The 20,274-nt window shown below is 45.0% G+C and overlaps 1 protein-coding gene across 1 annotated transcript; it reads left to right on the top strand.

Annotated features, from left to right (window-relative positions):
* Positions 1 to 75: 75 nt before the first annotated feature.
* LOC104528235 (E3 ubiquitin-protein ligase UBR4-like) lies at positions 76 to 10,232 on the top strand (the record flags this gene model as incomplete). The annotated part of the gene is made up of 8 exons (XM_010172176.1): positions 76 to 189; positions 859 to 1,001; positions 1,304 to 1,429; positions 2,137 to 2,331; positions 4,260 to 4,484; positions 7,919 to 8,009; positions 8,566 to 8,728; positions 9,821 to 10,232. Coding segments are annotated over 8 exons (1,122 nt in total), but the record flags the coding sequence as incomplete, so codon positions are not given.
* Between the last annotated feature and the right edge of the window lie 10,042 nt (positions 10,233 to 20,274).

Here is a 20,274-nt window from a genome sequence, read left to right as displayed (position 1 = left end):
ATTCCTGGGACAGTGGTGGGGATGGTGGTGTTCATCGTTGTCTTTTTAACCTGCTTGAGCTGTTCTCTCTTTCAGACGAATGAGAAGGGTCAGGTAGTGACCAAAACTGCGCTGCTTAAACAGATGGAGGAGCTTATAGAAGAACCAGGTCTGACTTGCTGCATCTGCCGAGAAGGATACAAGTTTCAGGTAAAGTGAGATACATTTGCAAAGCCCTCTCACCAGCTGAGGGGACTTGACAGTATCCGACCACCATAGGCCAGAGAAAGACAAGAAAAGACACAGCTCTGCCTTGGTTTTTTGAGTGTTTTCATACATGTTGAAAACATGATTGATTTTCCAGCTAATTGAGAGTAAAAGCAATATCTGAACTACAATGAGAATGAGAAGTTCTTGGTAATCTTTTGAAACTGTTGGTGTATAGGAAGCTGACGTCCTTTGGGCTAGAAGGAACAGATCTTTTTGACTATGAAAGTATTTAATAGTCAGTGGAAGAAGTCATTTGTCAGCTAGAGGAGTTGTTACAGCCATTTCTTGAGATATTAGGGAACGAGGCAGGGTTTTGTTCTTCATCAGGCTGTTTTATCAGGGTCTACCAGGGTTGGTGCCTTGGCTCTGGGAGATCGGGAAATCTCAGGTTTGGTTCTTAGGATCAGTAATTCCAGAGGTGGTTGGGAAGTGGAAGTGTCTTTCCAGTGAAAAGTGGATGTTTTCAGTGAAAGCTGGAAAAAGATTTGCTCAGTGTAAGTTTGAGGTAGAGTCTGGGAGAGATGAAATTCAGTGCAGTGTCAAAATAGTACCAAGTGTGAACTGTTGCAGAAGTGCCTGATCTCTAACGTAGCTGTCGTGTCATTGCAGCCTACAAAAGTCCTGGGTATTTACACTTTCACCAAACGAGTTGCACTAGAGGAGTTTGAGAACAAGCCCCGAAAACAACAGGGGTACAGCACAGTCTCTCACTTCAACATTGTCCACTACGATTGTCACCTAGCAGCTGTAAGGTACGTTCTGATCACAAGCTGGATGGTGGTGATTGATGTTACTTTCCACAGTGGTTTGTGAGCATGGCACTTGGCTTTGGATGGGTTTGCTTCTGAGTTGGTCACTTTGCAGCCTGGAGACAATCATGGGCTTCTCTGGAGTCATCTGCTTTAACGTACCAAATAGAAGTCAGGCCAGGACACCAAAAAGTGAAGTCTATAGTTTAAAGAATCTGTGGGATAGTCAATATTTTGATGGTTTCTTAGACAAAAAACTTGTGTACTTCTAACTTGCCTGGGTGTGGTTTGCTTTCTCAATGCAGACTTGCTCGCGGCCGTGAAGAATGGGAGAGTGCAGCCCTACAAAATGCCAACACCAAGTGTAATGGGCTCCTGCCAGTCTGGGGACCTCATGTGCCAGAATCTGCTTTTGCTACTTGCTTAGCACGGTGAGTAGTAGAAGTTACTTCTGGAGATGTTTTGCATTTGAGTAGGTGAGTCAGTACGTTACCACAGAGGCATGCGAGTATCAAACCATGGAATCAAAGGTGATGGCAGCTAAATCTTAGTCAACCTGAGCTGTTTCAGATTCTACCATCAAGAGTACATCTCCTAAAAAAAGTGCAGGTGTCTGTTTGCTTCTTGGCTTCATATAAATAAATAAATTTATTATCTCCTTCGCCCTCAGTCACTCCAGTGTAGATTCCCAAACCTCTGTTGGATGGCAGTGAGTTACAGTAGCCTGACCACTTACCTAGAGCAGATGGAGATGCTTCACCCTGTTGTCAATATTCTGGTCCACCTTCTGCTGGGTTTGTAGAGTCATGTTAGAAATCAGGAGTGGCTGACATCTGTAATGCATTTCAGCCAGGGAGCTGCATCCTAAGCCCTGGACATGGGAAAATAGTATCGATGAGTGTATGTATGTATGCAGATGGAATTGGATTTGCCAGAGTAAGCTGAGAGCCTCCCTTTGGGGAGGTTAATCGAAGGTGGCTGCGCTTGCATTTTTGAATCCTGTTCATTCTTTAAAGCTTTTCTATGAGATACTTGCTCAGATTCTGAGCTATGGTATGGAAGAAGAAACTGTATTAAAATTTTGAATTTGTTTCTAATAAAGTATGATAAATAATAAAATATTACTGCTCTTTTTCAGACACAACACGTACCTCCAGGAATGCACGGGGCAGCGGGAACCCACCTACCAGCTCAATGTCCATGACATTAAGCTGCTATTTCTCCGCTTTGCGATGGAGCAATCATTCAGTGTAGATACTGGAGGAGGAGGAAGGGAGAGCAACATACACCTCATTCCATACATAATCCATACGGTGCTCTACGTCCTCAACACGTCAGTACCTTTCTCTTAGCAACAACTTCTGCCATCCACTCTTGGTCTCAGAAAGGTCTATGAGGGCTGCAGTCTGGGCTTTGTATGTGTATGTGGCAAGAATAGTGGAAAATGTTTTAGGAGGAGCCAAACTGCAGATTTGAAGCAGACTGTTACAGGTTTACATTGTTTGGAGTAAAGCGTTGCCGCCTGAACACGCAGGATAACAGTGGACCTGTTGAGTAAAGCAACTGGGAATTCGTTTCTCTTTCCACTTTAGATGTAATTATTACCTCTGGGGTGAGCAATAGGGTTATTAGATTAAAGAAACACTGCCAGCTTCATTTTCTCTGGAACAGACAGAAGCGAGACACTATGATGAAGTAATTGTTGGTAGTTGAAAACTTAACCCTGGTATCATTTTATCTCATATTAATATAACACAATGAGTTTTGTTTCCAGTTTGGACATACTGGAATTCTGTAGTGTTCAGGTCCATCAGCGTTTCCTGACATTTTAAAGAATTTATTATTATTATTATTATTATTATTACTACTATTTTTTGCCAATAAACAGCAGCATAGGAACATTTCTGCTGAAGTGTTTCAGTAAGATCTTATTTATGCAAAGCATAATAAAATAAGGACATGCTTTGGCTTGACTCTGTGTTGAAGTGTACAAATCTATAGGTACATAAATGCTTTGGAATGTGTGAGCTGCTTCTGATAATGCAGTATCCCCTGTGAAAATGTAATGCACATACACCTTTTATTTGTGTAGTTAGATACTAGAAAGTAATAGTAATTAGATGAGTTAAAATGTTAAAATATACGTGTCTTCAACAAAGGTCACTCCAAACGGAGTGCAAGGAAACCTCTTTCACTTTCCCACTTGGAACTACTCAACATTTTGGCTCTAATACAATTTGTCTATTGTTTTTAATATCTATCTCTAGATCCCTGTGCTATTGTTTTCAGAGTCCCTTGGGAGACAAATAAATGAAACTATTCTTTTCATCTCATTAGTCTGCTTTACTGGCACCAGGGAGCCCAGAACACACTGTGCAGCTGTTGTATAAAAATGCATTATGTAGTTTCCAGACATGATTTTTTTCTAAAGACATGTCTATATTAAATGGAGAAAATGAAGAGCTACTAGTTGGGCTACCAGCTGCATCATGTAGCAAATGAAAAGGTCACACAACACTGACACCAGACACAGCTTTATCTGCTAGGCTGCTGCTTTATATCTTCCTGATAGGGAGAGTATATCTAACTTAAAAAAATCAAGGGATCTGCCTGGCTGGCAGCCTCTTCCTGATGAAGTAGAGCAATAAACCGTGGTAAAGTGTGATACAGCTTCACAGAGTCTGCTGCAACACAGAGTTTACATGGTCTGCTCTGAGGTATCAGGACTTCTGAAGAGACTGGAGCTGGGAGAAAGGAAGAAAATTATTTGTAAAAGCTTACAGTAAATACACTGTCTTTTTGGTCTTGAAATTGGCCTGTATCTTCTCAGTGATGGCTTTTGTGGTAGGTGAATAACATAAATTGATTCAAAGGTCTGGCTGTAGGAGCTGCAATCACGTGTTGTAGTGTCAGATGGGAGATAGTACAACCTGAACACTTGGACTGGCTGGCCTAACCCTATTTTTTTTCTCCAAAAAAAGTAAAAAACAGCTCTACAATAGTATTGCCCTCTATTGGGACAGTGCCAGTTGCCTTGCAAACCTCCCTAGTACTATGCACAGCTCCAAGGAAAAGGGAGTTTGCTGGGTTTGTGGCTTTCACTAGGAACAAATACTCAACCAGTGGATGAATTTGGGAAGAAGTTGAGAGCACAAAGCTAGCACTGCTTTTTCCTGTGTTTCCTTTAGAAAAAGCTGCTGAGATGTAACAAATGAACATGCAAAAGCCAGAACAGCTGCTAAAGCTTTTCTTGTGTTTCAGAACTCGAGCAACTTCAAGGGAGGAGAAGAACCTCCAGAGCTTCATGGAGCACCCCAAAGAGAAGTGGGTGGAGAGTGCCTACGAGGTGGACGGGCCCCATTATTACACCGTGCTGGCGCTGCACATCTCACCCCCTGAGAAGTGGAAAGCCATGAGAGTGGAGATCCTCAAGAGACTCCTCGTCACCTCCCACACACGAGTGGTGTCACCAGGGGGAGCCAGCAGGTTAGCCAGGACCCCACTGCTGCTCTGCAGCTGCCAGCTTTGCTCATGTTACTGTCACAGCAGTCAGAACCACCCAGCAGCTCATGGGGAGCAAAGGAAAGGAGTGTTTGTATTTTAGAACAGCAGGTGTTAACCCTTCTAGTAGCTTTATACTCAGCATAGCAGAGGTGTGAGCAGGAGCATTCAATTCTGGGTGGTTTTTGGAGTGGATCAATCAGTTCATCAATGGGAATGATGCTTCTGCTGGGAGTATAACTAAAAGTAGGTAAAAAGATGCTTATTTTCCCCCCACCTCAAGTGAAACACTGTAGTAACTTCTGTTGGGTGCTGTTTCAGAGCTGGTAGCGTGCTCTGTGCTTTGCCTTACTAATGAAGCTCTTTCTGTGCTCTTTTGATCAGTGCACCACCTTCCTTAAATAGAAAAATAGAAATAGAAATCAAATGCCATTGCTTCTAAAAAAGAAAAAAATCAATAGCAGCTGTCAAGCACTTGAAGTACAAGAATAAGTGGCTGTGCCTGCCTGACAAAAGCACATGTTTCCAGAGAAGGAAAGGGAATTCTAGTTTCTGAAAAGATGATTTTAAATAGCTGTCATAATTAGGAATACATTTATTATTATTCTAAGTCGCCTTAAAGGGCATTCTTATTCTGATGACATTAATTATGCGTTTGATAAAGTCATTACATCGTAGTAACACACAACACAGCATGCATCAATGCTATTAGAGGCATCAGAAGTGAAAGAGCCCTTAAAGGAGCTCCTGTATTGATTTCTGTGCTAGTTTCTGCTGTTCAGGCTCAGCCTGCTCCGTGTTCGTGTCTCCAGTTTCCACATCCTGCCTGAGTTCTGGGAAAGGGGGTTTGACAGTTATAGGAGATATTATCATGGGAGTCTGTTTTCTCAGACACAAGAGAGTGCAGCCTTTCACGTGGCCCATGAAAGAGACTGGTAAAGCAAAGCCCCTGTGTTGGTTTGCTGCGGATGTTTGGTGTTTTATAAAACCCTCAGTAAATGATTCTGTTTCTTTTCCAACGTATCTCTAAGCTCGTGTGTAATAAAAGCATATTGAAACGGACGTAGGAAGAAACTTGCAGCTAAACCATCCAATCTCTGGAATTTCAGGGGAAAACACTCAGAAGTAGTTCTCAGGAATTATGTCAAGGTTTATTCAAGGGCTTTCTTTAATCCCTGCAGACTAAGAGAACACAAAGCCTTCCACTGATAATACCTCTCAGAAACTGAAATAAGGCAGTTCTTATTTCCAAGGACTGGGCTTATTTATTCTTGTGGAAAATCAGGAAGAGGGCGATGGATGGTGAAATGCTCTGCAGAAAAGTGCCAATACCTTGAATTCACAGGCTAAGGCAAAGAGGAAGCCAGCTTCTCTAGTGTCACAGTAATATGTTTGCACACAAAAGATTAACATTCCACGTTATTTGCAGTACAAGGGTGTTGTCTGGAGCACCGCCGTTCCGAGTGCATCGGGGTGGTGTGGACTGAAAGCCAGAGAGATGCAGGACTCACAGCCACCTTTACTGGGAGAGATCAGGAGAAGTGGCTGTAGGAACCAACAGGGCATCTCAAAGCAGCTGAGGATCAACCGATGATCCTAAAAGGGACTTGTAAATTTATTAATGAAGATGCACACAATGCTTTACATTCCCTCGTACTTAAATGAAGGCGAGAAATACTGCCTGTGCCCTGTCTTGTGGTTAGGTGTTTTATCCAGCTGCTCAGCTGGATTAGTCACTGGAAGACAGGTTTGAGGAGAATCTAGCCAAAAAACATCTCCTGTCTCTGCCAGGAGTTACAGCTATCACAGTTTGTCTGCAAGACCAAAGTGAGGGATTCTCAGCACCTTCTGAGTTTTAGAAACACTTTGTATTTAAACCCAGAGGTGAAATTACCAGGGTGGATAGGAGTTCTGGGCTTGTTCTTCTTTTGTAAATATAATTTACAAATTCCAAAGAACTGGATCAAGTGAACAATTACCTGCTCATTATTACTGAACCAAGAATTCTGGATAGAAAAATCCTACAGACACTTTTCAGTATAGCTTTCATCTGGAGTTTGGGAGGAAAATATCCTTTTGATTTTTTTTCCTTTTGCCTCTGAGTCTGACCTTTCTAAAATATTCATGAGAGAAGCAAGGCTCCTGAAGTGTTAATGTCTAACTTTCTGCTGGCAATCTATGCATAGCTGATGAGCCTGAACCAGCTTACATTAATGAAAACGCGGCGGCTTTTATATGAAGTAGCTGTTCCAGAAGGTAGCTACCAGACTTAACCCACAAGGGCCTTTTAGTTTTCAATTAAAGGAGCAGACTCCAATTAGATCAAAACCATTCACATAAAAAGAAACTCTGTCTTGCAGTATTTGGGAGTCTAGAATTAGCCTTGCTCTAAGTTGCTGTTCTTCCCGTGGAAATTTAGTCACCTTTACTAATTGGTTTTCCTTTAAATAATTAAGCCTAGCTGCCCAAGCAGACTGCCACCTACTAAGCTGTCTGTTTTAAGGGCAGACACACAAATGTAGCCTTTTAGAATAGGCTAAAGAGCAGCAAAATGTTAATTTCCCCCCCCAAAAAACACCACCTTTTGGCAGATTGAGGTTGGGCCTGTGGTCAGATGATATCCTTTTGTCTTGCTGACTTCCATCAGTGGCAGCTGAACTAGTTCTAGATGCATAAAAAAAAGTGGTTTTTTTTTTTCCCAAGCTTTTAAGTGGTGAGCAGGAAGCAGCATGTGATGGAGGCAGATGTACCTGAGAAACACATGCAAGAGAATTCCAAACCCATTAGAGTTGCTGGCAGGAGGTTCTGCCTTGCCAGAACCTGTTCATGATTAATCCTGTAAACTTTGGGAGCTGTTATCCCAGGGCAGCTCTGCACCTTTTATAGCATTTCTTCATCCAGATGCTGAATTTCCCAAAGAAGTCCTTTCATGGTGATAGAATAACCAAGAAGATATTAAATGGAAACTGCTCCATTTCTTCAAGGACAAAACATTTACTTTGGAGTCTTTCAGAAACACTTGTGTGAGTTAGAAGCAGAAACATGTTCCCTCTCACTGATACAGACTGTGTCTCAAACCTGGATTTAGTTATTTCTTCAGTAATCTGCTCTACTCCAAGCAGTGGTGTACAAATGGGGGCTGTGCATTTGTTTTTTTTGACTTTCTTGTTGACTTCCTACATAGTCTTAGCAGTCCACTTCCATCTCTGCTTGTTTCCTTCCTGTGAAATAAGGTTTTATTGGCTCACTGCTTTGGTGACACGAGGTAAAGAGCACACAGCAAAGCTTACCCAGAGCCATTTCCCATGTGTATCGTTGATGGGCTGTTTGGCTGTTTCAGCTTTCGTGCTATTCATCAAATCAGTTACCAAAGCATAGTAAAGTGATTAACTCAAAGATTGATTTCATTATCTTCCTAGACTGGCAGATAAGGCAGTGAAGGAATACGCAACGTACCGCTCTGGCCTTCTCTTCTGGGCCCTAGTAGATCTCATTTACAACATGTTCAAGGTAAGTAAAAGCATTGTAAGTTTGTCTGTGTAAGCTGAGCACATACACATACTTGAAATAGAGGGCAAAATTTGAAGCTCCTTTTTCCAAGATCCTTGTAAACATAAAACTTCACCCTGTATGAGCAGAAAGGCTGCAAGATGCTGCCTGTGCTTATTGTACCCAGTTTGGTATCTGAAGGATTGACTTTCCCAGTTTGCAACACTCCTCCTGCGTTGTGTACTTGTTTATTTTTTCCATTCGTGCTTCACACAAGTGAGGACATTGAGAGCTGAGCCAGGGAAACAGTTGGGTAAGGAAGGAGGTAGGAACATCCACCAGAAAGAACCTTGTAGCTTCCAAAGGGAGTGAAGTAATTAGGGTGAGAAAATGCCTGCGACCTTTTCTGTACAAAAACATTTAAAAGATGTGTATGGGGAAACTTTTTTATGTGGCTTGTTTACAAGAGGCAGGGGATGCAAGTCCAAGAGCAACAGGAGAAAGTACCAGAGTTTGCAGTTATTCTTCTAAACAGCTATTTTTTGGACTGATTTGGTCCCATTTTCCCCTCTCACAGAAGGTGCCTACCAGTAACACAGAGGGAGGCTGGTCCTACTCTCTTGCTGAATTCATACGACACAATGACATGCCAATACACGAAGCTGCAGACAAGGCCCTGAAAACCTTCCAGGAGGAGTTCATGCCAGTCGAAACGTTTTCTGAATTTTTGGATGTGGCTGGTAAGTGTGAGCTTTCCCTTTTATAGACTGTCTTATGCAACTTGTGACTGCTGCTTGCTTGAGACAGCAGCATTCCTGACACCACTGCAGCAGCTTGTTTGTACGAGGCAGCGAGGAGGAGCCCTCGGCGCTCCAGCTATTGCCCAAGCTATTTCAAAAACAGCTGGGAGACACGCTTGAGCATCCCCAGACAGGAAAATTTCTCTCACTTGATGCTGTGGATCCTCCCTCTGCTCTGTTAAACATTCATACATCACACCTTAAGGATGTTTTTGGGTCTGTGTGGTTTGAAGGTTGATAAACGGATGTGACCATGTACTAGAGGCAGCAGTTCAGTGCAGCCAGAGTTCCTGCCAGACGGATTCTGGTATCACCAGGAGATGCTGAAAATTCACCTGCAGAGAAGAGAAGGCTCCGGGGAGATCTTCTAGCAGCTTTCCAATACCTGAAGGGGCTACAAGAAAGCTGGGAAGGGACTTTTTATAAAGGCAGTTAATGATAGAACAAGGGAAAATGGATTTCAACCGGAAGAGGGGAGGTTTAGATGAGATATTAGAAAGAAATTCTGTACTGTGAGGGTGGTCAGACACTGGCCCAGGTTGGCCACAGAAGCTGTGGCTGCTCCTCCCTGGAAGTGTTGAAGACCAGGTTGGATGAGGCTTTGAGCAACCTGGTCTAGTGGAAGGTGTCCCTGCTGCTGGCAGGGGGGTTGGAACTGGATGATCTTTAAGTTCCCTTCCAACCCAAACCAGTCTGGGATTCTATGAAACCACTCTTACTTCTGTCACAAGTTAGTTGTGCCCCAGACCCATCTCTCACTGTCCAACATACGGAGCTGCTGGGCAGCCAGCTAGCAGGGTCTCTCTAGTAGCTCTGATGCAGAAGAGCAAGTGCCATATGGATTTAATGTACACACTTTGGTCCCTTCTGCACGTGCATCCAATAAGGGTTTATCTTCATCTTGTCCATACTTAAAATAACGCTGCAGCTGTCGTTATTCACTTACACATGCCTGAGCACAAATCCCTAATGTGGGCAGGAGAAACCGCTTTGTGGATCTAATTATTCTGTATTATCTTCTTTTGTTTAAAGGACTCTTATCAGAAATCAGTGATCCCGACAGCTTCCTCAAGGATCTTTTGAACTCCATCCCCTGAGCCACCAGCACAGAGAAGCATTGGGCAGAGACTACACTAGCTTGCCTTCCATCCCTTTGTGTTCCTCCTTGTGCAGTCTGTCCCTTCCCTGAGGAGTGCTGCAGTTTTTTTTTGTTGGTTGTTGGTTGGTTTTGTTTGTTTTTTTTTTTTTATTTTCTACGATTTTTCTTCTTTGGAGTGATTTGGAATTTAGATTTGTTTTATCTTGTATTTCAGTGCTTCTATCTGTAAAGCTTTGTGTATTCGAGCTGGTTGAAAGAACTTGTACAGAGAGGAATCCAAACCAGTAAATCTTAATGCTTTAGTGTGCACCTCTTTGAAGTTAAATAAATCGAACAAATGGGTAAGATGGGCTTGACTAGTACTTTAACCATGCAGTAGCCTAAATGCCAAGTTCTTTCTCATCTTTTCTTTCAGAGTTCTCAGGGCTCAGAGCTGCTGCTCTTTCCAGCCCGTAGTCTGGACAAGGAGACACAGGAAACAAAAGGCTCGTAGCGAGCAAGGAAGCAAACTGACATGGTCTTTACTGATTTTCCATACAGAGCAGGTTTCCCCTTGTAGGACATGAGCCTTAGAGACTTGTGGACTGTGCAAGGACAGCATTTTCTTCCACCCCTTCTTCACCTGGGTGAGGACAGCTGTCCCAGCCGCAGTCATCTCCCCTGACGCTTCGTGTTTCCTCTCTCCAAGGCATGTTGCATATCACGGTGTCTTTCCTGACTTGACTCTCACTGAGGCTGTATTCAAAGCAAGCGCGCATGTTGTTGCCTCCGGTCGCGTAGTACTGATGGTGATGTTACTTCTCAGAGGGATTCTACTCACATCAAATTTATTTTTCTCTTTCTGGTAAAATTTTCAGCTTCAGCAAAATGCATGGAAAAAATAGACACTGCCCACTTCTCGAGCCAGCCACTTGCCCTTTCGATAGCTTGCATTTTGGTGTGCATGCCCTGACCTGCTTTGAATACAGCCTTACCCTTTTTCACTCAGTTGTGCATGCTGGTAACTTACCTTTACCACCAGTTCTGCTCTCCTGTAACCCAGCTGACACGTGGTTAAGCTGGAATCTAATAAAGCTTTCCCTGTCTTCCTTGTCTCTGTTTGAACTTGAATTTCCGCAATCCTAACGCAGTCCCATCCCATAAATAATAATAATTTTAGAGGCTGAATACTCGGCAGCCTATTTGATGCCTTTTGTTAGCGTTGAGCACGCTTTACGATTTGGCAATTAGCAAATGGGTGAAGGCAGCACAGTGTTTTTCTTCTCACCTCCGTGGGTGCTTATGTCACTCCTGGCAGTCGGATTTGGTTCTGGAGAGGAGTACTGATAGCAAGTCACCTCGAGGAGGTTGGGTTAGAGTCTTGCAAGGGACTTGAGGACATGTCAGTAGGCTGCTTTGACAGTCGAGCAAATCTGTCTTGCCTTCTGAAGGTACAGGAGAGGGGGGCTGATGTGTGGGGTTTGTTCTGTAGTACAGCAATATTACATTTCGCTTGCCTTTTAACCACATAAAAGAGAAAAACACACCTTGTTTTAAAAGCACTGTAAAGTCCAACCTAACAGTTTTCTCTCCAAATAAGCAGCTGTAATACACCTCGGGGTGGATGCACAAGCATCGCTTACCAATACCGGCATATAGTAGCTTGGGCAATGCTGAAAACCCTTCTTGAGTAAACGACCTTTCAAATCAGTGTGATTCCTGAAAGCAGCAGCCAACAGGTAACAAGAAACCAGGTTTTTATGACTGTGGTTCTAAAGCTTCTTGCAATACAGAGAGTTCAGGTGTGAGACTGAAACCTCACTGCATTTTGTGTAAGATGAACTGGTTAAGCTCCAGACAAGAGCTATGAATGTGATTTGGAAAGTTGGGGAGGAATACTAGGCTGCCTTGCTACCTACTTATTGTCTTTTCACAGAAAAATACATCTTTTGCCCTTCAGCCACAGCCTCAGCGTGCAAGGCAGTCCCTCAGCTTTTGCTTCACAGCACAAAGGAGGATGTTACAAATCCCTTGCGCCGTACCTTCCTTCAGCTTACCTAACAAGGTAACTTCAGCGTAGCTCCAGTTTTTGCTGATGGAAATCAGGGTGTAGCTCCCTTTATGCTGGCACAGATCTTTTGCAAACACAGTCTCAGCTGTTACAGGAACTGGTGAAGTTTATACCAGGAAAATAATTCTTTTTCTACCCGTGCAGTTGGATCAGCAGATCCTTAAACTTAGTAGGAGCAGAACGCGATCGCCGTTTGTTCTCCAATGTTGTTACAACTGCGAGGAAGTAGGATCTTAAAAAGTAGGATCTTAGAAGGAGACCATAAACTGTTTCCTTACCAGTATCATCACAGTTGCAATAAACTACTGGGAGCTGTTCTACAGGGTTTTGCAAAGGCCCAGAGATGTATTTTGGAAAATAAAGGCGGTGTATCAAGTGCCTCCCTGCCCAGAGCACAAGAGGACTGTGATTTATGGGGAAGCCAGACTTGAAAAGAAGGTGGAAACAGCCTGATGGTGCTTCCGCCGAGCAGAATGGCTTGGGAGGAACTAAAGACTTAACAAAAACAACCTCAGAAGACCTAGAGAGGGACAAGAACAAAAGGAAAGTGTTTTGGAAAGTTTCAGCTGACTCAGGCCACACACAGAGGCTCAAACATTCGCAGAACTGCACAAAGACACAAATCCTCCAGGCTGCAAAATCCCCCGCGGGCTGGGGCTGGGGAACTCAGCAAAGACTTTTGGGAGAAGCATGTTACTTAAATTAGAAGTAAAAGAGGAGTGAGACTGAGAGAAAATTCCTCAAAATGGGTAAAAGGACTCAAAGTGATGAACCAAACCACTAGGTGAACAGCAGAGAGTCAACCCCTTCTCCCAAAAAAAATAGTTTATTTGCAAAAGACATTTTTTGGGGGGGGAAAAATAAATCCTTTGCAATGCACAAGAGCCAGCCTGACCTCCACGATTGCTTTGAACCCAACTTCATGGGCAAGAGCTGCCTCGAGATGATCTGATGTCCTTGCAATGGCTGTTTGCACTGGGTCAAACTCTGGTAATTGTTTATTAATTAATCTTGGAAACAACACCTCCCAGGGAGAATAATGCACTCATAATTCCCTTTTTCAAGCCAGGCAAATTCCCTTCTGGAAGCTTTGCATGCCTGAGTGCTCTTTCCAAGGGCTGTCCCACCAGGATGGGAAGCTTTCCTCCTGCTTCTCTCTGCCCTGCTCCCTCCCTGCTTCCGACCAGCTCCATCCAAGTTTCTCTCCTGTGTTTTGTCTGTTACTACAATTGCCCAGAAGTATTTTCAAACAAGTGGTGGATTATTGCTGCTGAGCATAAACACACTGTGAGCTGCAACATTCCAATGCCATAAAGGATTCCCTGGACTTCTTCCGATGTAGGAAAAGTGATTTGTCTCCCTGGACACGCGTCTGTGCAGCTTTTTTCTCAGGGGAAGGACACGTGGTTCACATGAATTCAGCAACACTGTGGTGGAGCCTTGATAATTACGTGGATACATCTCAGGATTGCAGCTTCCAGTGCAGGAATCTGGAGTGAGAAGCCTCTTTTCCCTTTGTCCAAAGGTTCTGAGGAGCCTTTCTCTGTGTGACTGATGTGTTTTTGTACTTTCATACCAAAATATTGCCAGTTTCTGCCAAGACCATGCTGAGATGTTACTCAAGGAGCCTACAGCCACCAGATGTGTGCCACTGACCACTGAACCACATGAAAACAGCTCCTGCGGCCGGGCTTGCGCTTATGCTGGCAGAAAGGTTTGCATCATGCGTCTGCTGAAACGGGGGTCGATGTTTTTATTTTACCAAAATGCCTCCTGAAGTGCCCAAACCACTGTCTCTGGGAAGCACAGAGGCTTTTTTCCATGCCAAGAGGCCAATTCCCAAGGAAAGAGCCCCAGTTTGTTCCGTTTGAAGGACACCACGTAGGGCTGGACTGTCCCTGCTGCTGCAACATCGTTAGCTGAATTATCAGTCCCCACTCATCAGCTCCTGGCTCTGCAAACCTCATCTTCTGTCTTGCTCTCAGCATCACCAGCCACTGCATGGACACTGCACCAGCACTGTCCCTCGCCTGCACGACCCTGTATTGAGTCCCACCTGCTGATTTTGGCTGTTGAACACCATTTCCTCCAGGAAGATCACACCAGGCTCTGCCAGCCCGGCCCTTTCTGTCTCTGCCCTGGGAATAACCGCTTTCTCCACGCCGTGAGCACAACCCTTGCAGACAGCAGGCACTGTCACACCAGCTCTGCTGTCTGCACCTGACAATAAAGCTAACCTGCAAAATTCCCCCCCTGCCTCAGCCTTGCCTTTCAGACCAGCCCTGTTTTCAGTTTGGGGCTTATTCCTTACCAATTTATGCCCTGTTGACCATCAAGGACTAGATCAGACATCCTCCGCGCAGGGAAGTGACATAAATGAGTATATAAAGCACCAGGTCCAGGTTCCCAAATTGCCTTTAAATTCACAAATGAAGCCAGAGAAGTTTTTATTTGCTCTGGAGAGCAGCCACCCTGCCAGCTCGATGAACAGCCTTCCCAGCACATCTCAGGAGACCTCCCATGGTCCACGTGAGCTTATTTAGAAGCCATCCCTTGGATTATATTTCTGCTCCCTACCAGAGACTCCAGATAAGAAAATCAGCTTGGCCTTGACTTGTTTGCTGCACAGTGTTGGGGCACAGCCTGGGCGCATTGTCACCCCAAGCAAAGATGATTCACAACTCACACCTACAGAATTGAGGGCACGGGGGAAAAACAAGCCACACAGCTTGCAAGGACCTCTGGAAAAGATGCTTGGGTGAATTAAATACCAAATCGCTTTAGGGATGTCCCCCATGGACATGAAGGTGCTGAGAGAAGCCAGCTGTGACCCCCTGAACCTCCAGGAATAGTTACTTGCTTGCTGGTTTCAAAGAGGGGGAAAAAAAAATAAACCCCTATTTGCAGATTTTTTTGGGCAGGATTGATCCCTCTAGTTCACATGGACTGCTCAGTTCAGGGAGGAACCTCCAGCTCCATCACTTTTATCAAAACCCAGGAGACTGGCAGAGAACCTTCACTCCAAGGGAACATGCTGGTAGGAAGAGATGTTTTATAGTTAAAATTAAAAATAAAATTGTGTAAGTGACATGTTGAGGGGAAGCCCTTGTGCTGCATTTTAATCCTGAGATCGCAGGCAGGTTAAGGGTCCCCGGGCATCACCCCCAAAAGGCAGCATCCCCAGAAACCAGGATGGGGAACACAGCTTTCAGCCCTCTGAGGTGTGTGAAGAGCTCTAGCTGCTGCCTCTTGAAAGATTTTCTTTATTTCCCTGGTGCTCATTAAGCTTTTATTAGAGCAGGATAATCCTGTGCTCAGTGCCATTGCCTCCATCCAGGCTCTGTTCCTACAGGTCCCACATTTGAAGTGGGAGTTACAGTCTCTCTCCAGACCTCCTGTCCTACCCTGCAGTGATTTTTCCCCTCATCCCACCATTGCCACGGACCCAGGAGGCATCATCCACGTTCGCTGTTGCCCGGTTCACTCAGCCGGGTGCTGCAGAGCTATTTTGCCCCTTCCTACATCACCCCAGGAGCATCAGGTACCTCACGATGGATTTCCCACTCTAAAAAAGCAGGGGCTTCCTTCTGGAAATGTGCCACTGCCCTGGCACTCCTCTGCCTGACTCAGCCTGATCCCTTCCCTTGGAAAATATAAACAACTTCTAGGTGAATCATGACTGAGCCCGAGCTGTGGGTGAACTCCAGCCAAACCTGGGACAACCTTCCAGCCAGTCCTCAGTGACCTGCAAATGTCCAGGGGGTCTGGAGCTGCAGGAGAAATGGTTTTAGATGTAGAAGAGCCCAGGTCTGCTTTTGTGACTGCTGTGATTAACCCTGACCTGTTCTGCAGGGGGAATACATTGATTTTGGAGGGTTTTTTTGTTTTTTTACATTAGTCTTATGCCACTAACAACACTCCCCACAGCCTTTGTCTACTGGAGGAGGTGTACGATATAGAGAGGGAATGTATTAAGCAGAAATTGCAAAAATTAAGGTGTTTGAGGTTTAAGTTCAGCTTTGGTGTGTGAAGAGAGGTTGAGCTTTCAAAAAATATATATAGGAATATCGAGAACATTATGTTTAGTCTTGGCTGGTCTTGGCCAGCGATGTTGGATCCGGTGTCTTCTGCATCTTTCCCCACCATGGGGAGGTGGGAGGGGGATAAAGGAGATGCTTTAAGTTGGGGAAGAGGCAGAGGGCAGGGACAGCCACTGATTAATGGGCTGTCAGGCTCGAATCATTTAGATGTGGAGATCTTTAATGATGACAACCCAAATAATTACTGTTATTAACAATAATCCTGCTTAGCACTTGTTCTTTCCCAAGTGTTGTGGCAACAAAACCTCAGTAACCCTCAGCACATGCCCCTGGGGTAAGTACACGCTCTCCTCACCCCGAGGTGGGGAATTTGGGATGGGAAAGGGCTCCTTGGGATGCTCTGCAAAGGCTGAAGCCCTTTGGGGCTGTAACACAAATTACAGCCTTGGGTAGCAATGAGAGGCAAAACCATCGCCCCAGGATGGAGCACGTGTGCCCGGCTGATAAAATCTGCTCTTCAGCCCCAAATGGGTGTTTGTGATGATGTGTTGAGTTGGTGTCTCTGGTTATCTGTGGTGTTTGTTGGTGCTTGCCACATCGTACGGGTGGCTGAGCATCTGCGTGTTGGGACACCCCGTGAGCCGTTCTCCGGGTGTTTCATCCCTGCAGCTTCTCCCAGGCCTTTTTTTTTTTAATCTTATTTAATGAACGTATAATATGAGTGCGTTCTAAACCCAGCAACCATCCTTTAATTATTTCTAATATTTGATGACAGCTAACTAATTCCTAAATGATGACATCAGACATTAAAGGCACATCTCCTGAGTGCCAGGTCATTAAAATTTCTCTTCCCTCGGTCTGTATTTTACCTGCCATAAGCAGTTTTGATATAATGAGCTCGGTGACTGCACCAGGTGGTGCAGTGGAAAGGTATTTATTAGCCATAGGCCACCAGGCTGCATTATGGGTTGGGAATCATTGAAAACTGGGTGTCTATCTGTCAGGGTGCTCCACCCGAGGACCTCTCCCTCAGAAACATCTCAGAACATTGGGAAATCCAAGAGGGAAGCTGCTCTGAAAGCTTTGGTTCATTGACTCACTTTGCTGACACCAAGTTTTTCTTGTGGCCACCGCGAGCATCGCTGCGGGTTCAGGATGGGAGGTGGAGGGCTGGAGTGGTCCATGACTCCCATCACCAGCTCCCACCAGGAAGTTTTCTTAATCCCGTGTTGTGCAAAACATGTCAGGCTAAAAAACCCACAGTACAAGGAATGAAAACACTCAGCTAATGGCTTCTGGAAGAGAAATTTAGATAGGGAGCTAAAAATATCACCTAACTGAACTGAACTGAACCCTCTTTTGGGCTCTGAGCTTTGCTGCTCAACTTATCGCTGAGCCCAGCACGGGTTACAAAGTGTGGGGGAACAACGAGAAATAAATCAGATCATCTCCTGTCTTTGCCCCAAAGACAAAAATCATTTAAAAATTATTCTGCATTTAAATTAATCAGGCCAGGTTCTACCTGCTACCTGCAGGATGAAAAGCTTAGCACCGACAGGATTGAAACTGTGCACGGGTGAACGATGCAGCGTCCTGCAATTATCCTCGCCGAGCTGCCAGAGCAATCACTGTGTCCTGAAACACACCTGCGGCAGCTTGGACCCGCTTATCGATGCGTTTTTGCCTCTGTACTCGATACAGATGCAAATATTTGGTTACTAAGGGAGCAGTGAATATTGCCACAGTCTCCAGGGAAATACCACAGCGTGTCTCAACCACTCCGAGTCAGTGGATGCTTCGCAGTCGCTCTCAGCATCTTCATCTCTTGCTGCATCCCTGAGCTCACCTGCCTTTTTGGGTTGAACCTGGTGAAGAAGCTTTTGTTTCCAAAATATTTATGTGGTCTCCATAGAGCAGATCATCCCCAGCCCAGGTGAGAGGGGATGGGGACGTGCTGAAGTCAGCCAGCCTGGGTCCATCCTTTGCATCCCCAATTCACTGCTGATGGGCTGAGGACAAATTTAGCTCTTCGGCCACGAGAGAACAGACCCTCAGCATCTCTCTTTGTGGCCAAACTCTGTTTTGCTGTTCTCTGTGCAAACCTAAAACCCCCAAATGTGGCAAAATGAGATTTTTTTGTCTCTGAAAAAGCGACTAGAGCAAAGGAATAGACCTGCAATGGGAGAAGGTGCTGGATTTCCCAACATTGAACACTTTTAATATTTGGCTGGACAGGGTGCTGGGCCATCTTGTCCACACTGTGCTTTTTCCATTAAAGGTTGGTTCAGATCATCTTTGAGGTCACTTCCAACCTGGTTTTCTATGAACAGTGACCATAGTCTTATCAAAAAAATAAATTTAAGCAGCAGCTCCTATTTCACATGAGCTGATAGAACTGGTAGAAATCTATATGGAGGGAAAACCCACTGTTTGAGGAGGAGAAACCTCCTTTAAAGGTGATGAGGAACCTGCAGAGAGGAAAGGTTGCTGTTTTTCTAACTGCTGAGGTAACTCATTCCTTCCCCATTATCAACAGCAGCCAACCTGCCAAATATGTTCTGTTTCCACAGCGTGATGTGGTGACTGATGCAATTCCTGATGTGACCCAAGGGCTTCCCTTATAGGGCTGGAAGTGACAACCTCGGTGACTAACCCGGCCCTTTCTCCACTGAGTGACACCTTGGCGATGTGCAAAGAGGCGCAATCTTTGTGTCTTCGTGCAACAACTGGGTGCGTTTGGTGGGGTCTGAGTCACCGGAGGAGTCACCGGGGCAGCTGGCGTGTTCTTGCCCATCTTCCCATGTGCTTGTTGCAGGGCACGAGCAGGCAGGGATGGTTTCTACTCTGATTTCTCAAGAAATAGCCCAGTGCAACCATGGGAGTATAGACACTGGCCCAGGTTGGCCAGAGAAGCTGTGGCTGTTCCTCCCTGGAAGTGTTCTCGGCCAGGCTGGATGAGGCTTTGAGCAACCTGGTCTAGTGGAAGGTGTCCCTGCTGATGGCAGAGGGGTTGGAACTGGATGAGCTTTAAGGTCCCTTCCAACCCAAACCATTCTATGATTCTATGATTCTATTGGCAGTAACAGCACAGTACAGATGCGCTGGTGAGGCTGCTGGGTTGGGTTGGGTTGGGTTGGGTTGGGTTGGGTTTGACTGCAATATGGTTACTCGGAAGGAAAACAGACCAAACAAAACAACAACTTTCCACAATTATCAGACTAATAAAGCTCCAGTGTATATAACCAAACCTAGAAAATTAATATTAAAAACCCCTAAGTAGATGTAGAGAGCAGTCCTCAAGCAGTCGCTGAGGTTTGTGAGTGAAGGATGCTAACAAAGCAAAGGTAAAAATGGGTGTAAAATCAAATCTAAGGGTCCACATTCCTCAGCCCCCACTCCAGCCCATGAAGTGAAGCAACTGAGAGCAAAAATAAATCCAATGTGTTATTATAATCATTATTATTAGCATCGCTAGGGGTGGTCACCGTTATTTAATTGCCAAATAGTTTCTGCACTCAGAAATAGCTCCATTTCCCATCCCTTTTCCTCCCTGTCCAAATAGGAAAGGGCTAATGAGTGCTTCATTATTTATATCTGCAATTGGCAGGCAGCGGAGAGCTTTCCCCGGCAGGAATCAGAGGAATCCCTACAGGAATGTCCCCAACCGCCGTGGGGTATCCCACATGCCGGACCGCGGCTGCTCGGCACACGGTGGGTGGCAGCGGGTCAGCTCTGCGGTTCCACCAGCCCTCATGGAAGAGGGATTCCCATTTCTTTTAATTTAACCTAAACCTAATTAATTGTTGCGATTAATTCAGGATGATTCACTTTCAGGGCCTGGCAGCGGAGCGGGATGCTGGTGGTGATCGTAGGCATCCCAGGGATGAGCCAAAAGCCAATTAGGAAAAAGACTCATTGATTTAACGACCTTTGGTGGGGTGAATCCATCCTCACTGCCGCGGCGATGGGTGCTGCCTAACGAACGATCGCGATACGCATCGTCTCACCGGGCAGGTACACAAACATTAATTAACTGACTGCTTTATCATTCGCTCTGATGTTTTCTTGCTTCCTTAAGGGAAAAAAACAAAACAAAAAAGATTTGTTGTTCAACAGGGTTTTCCCAGTTGCTGGCCACACGGTTTTCCTGGTTTCTGAAATCACCCACCTCTTTACAAGGACCTCAAAGGAGGGTGTGGAGAGGTAACCAGCGATAGAACAAGAGGAAATGGCCTCAAGTTGCACCAGGGGAGGTTGAGATTGGGTCTGAGGAAGAATTTCTTATCATAGAATCATA

The sequence above is a fragment of the Antrostomus carolinensis genome, unplaced genomic scaffold, assembly GCF_000700745.2.
Source record: "Antrostomus carolinensis isolate BGI_N321 unplaced genomic scaffold, ASM70074v2 scaffold16737, whole genome shotgun sequence".
Taxonomy (NCBI): Eukaryota; Metazoa; Chordata; class Aves; order Caprimulgiformes; family Caprimulgidae; genus Antrostomus; species Antrostomus carolinensis.
This window is presented reverse-complemented; position numbering and strand designations above follow the sequence as displayed.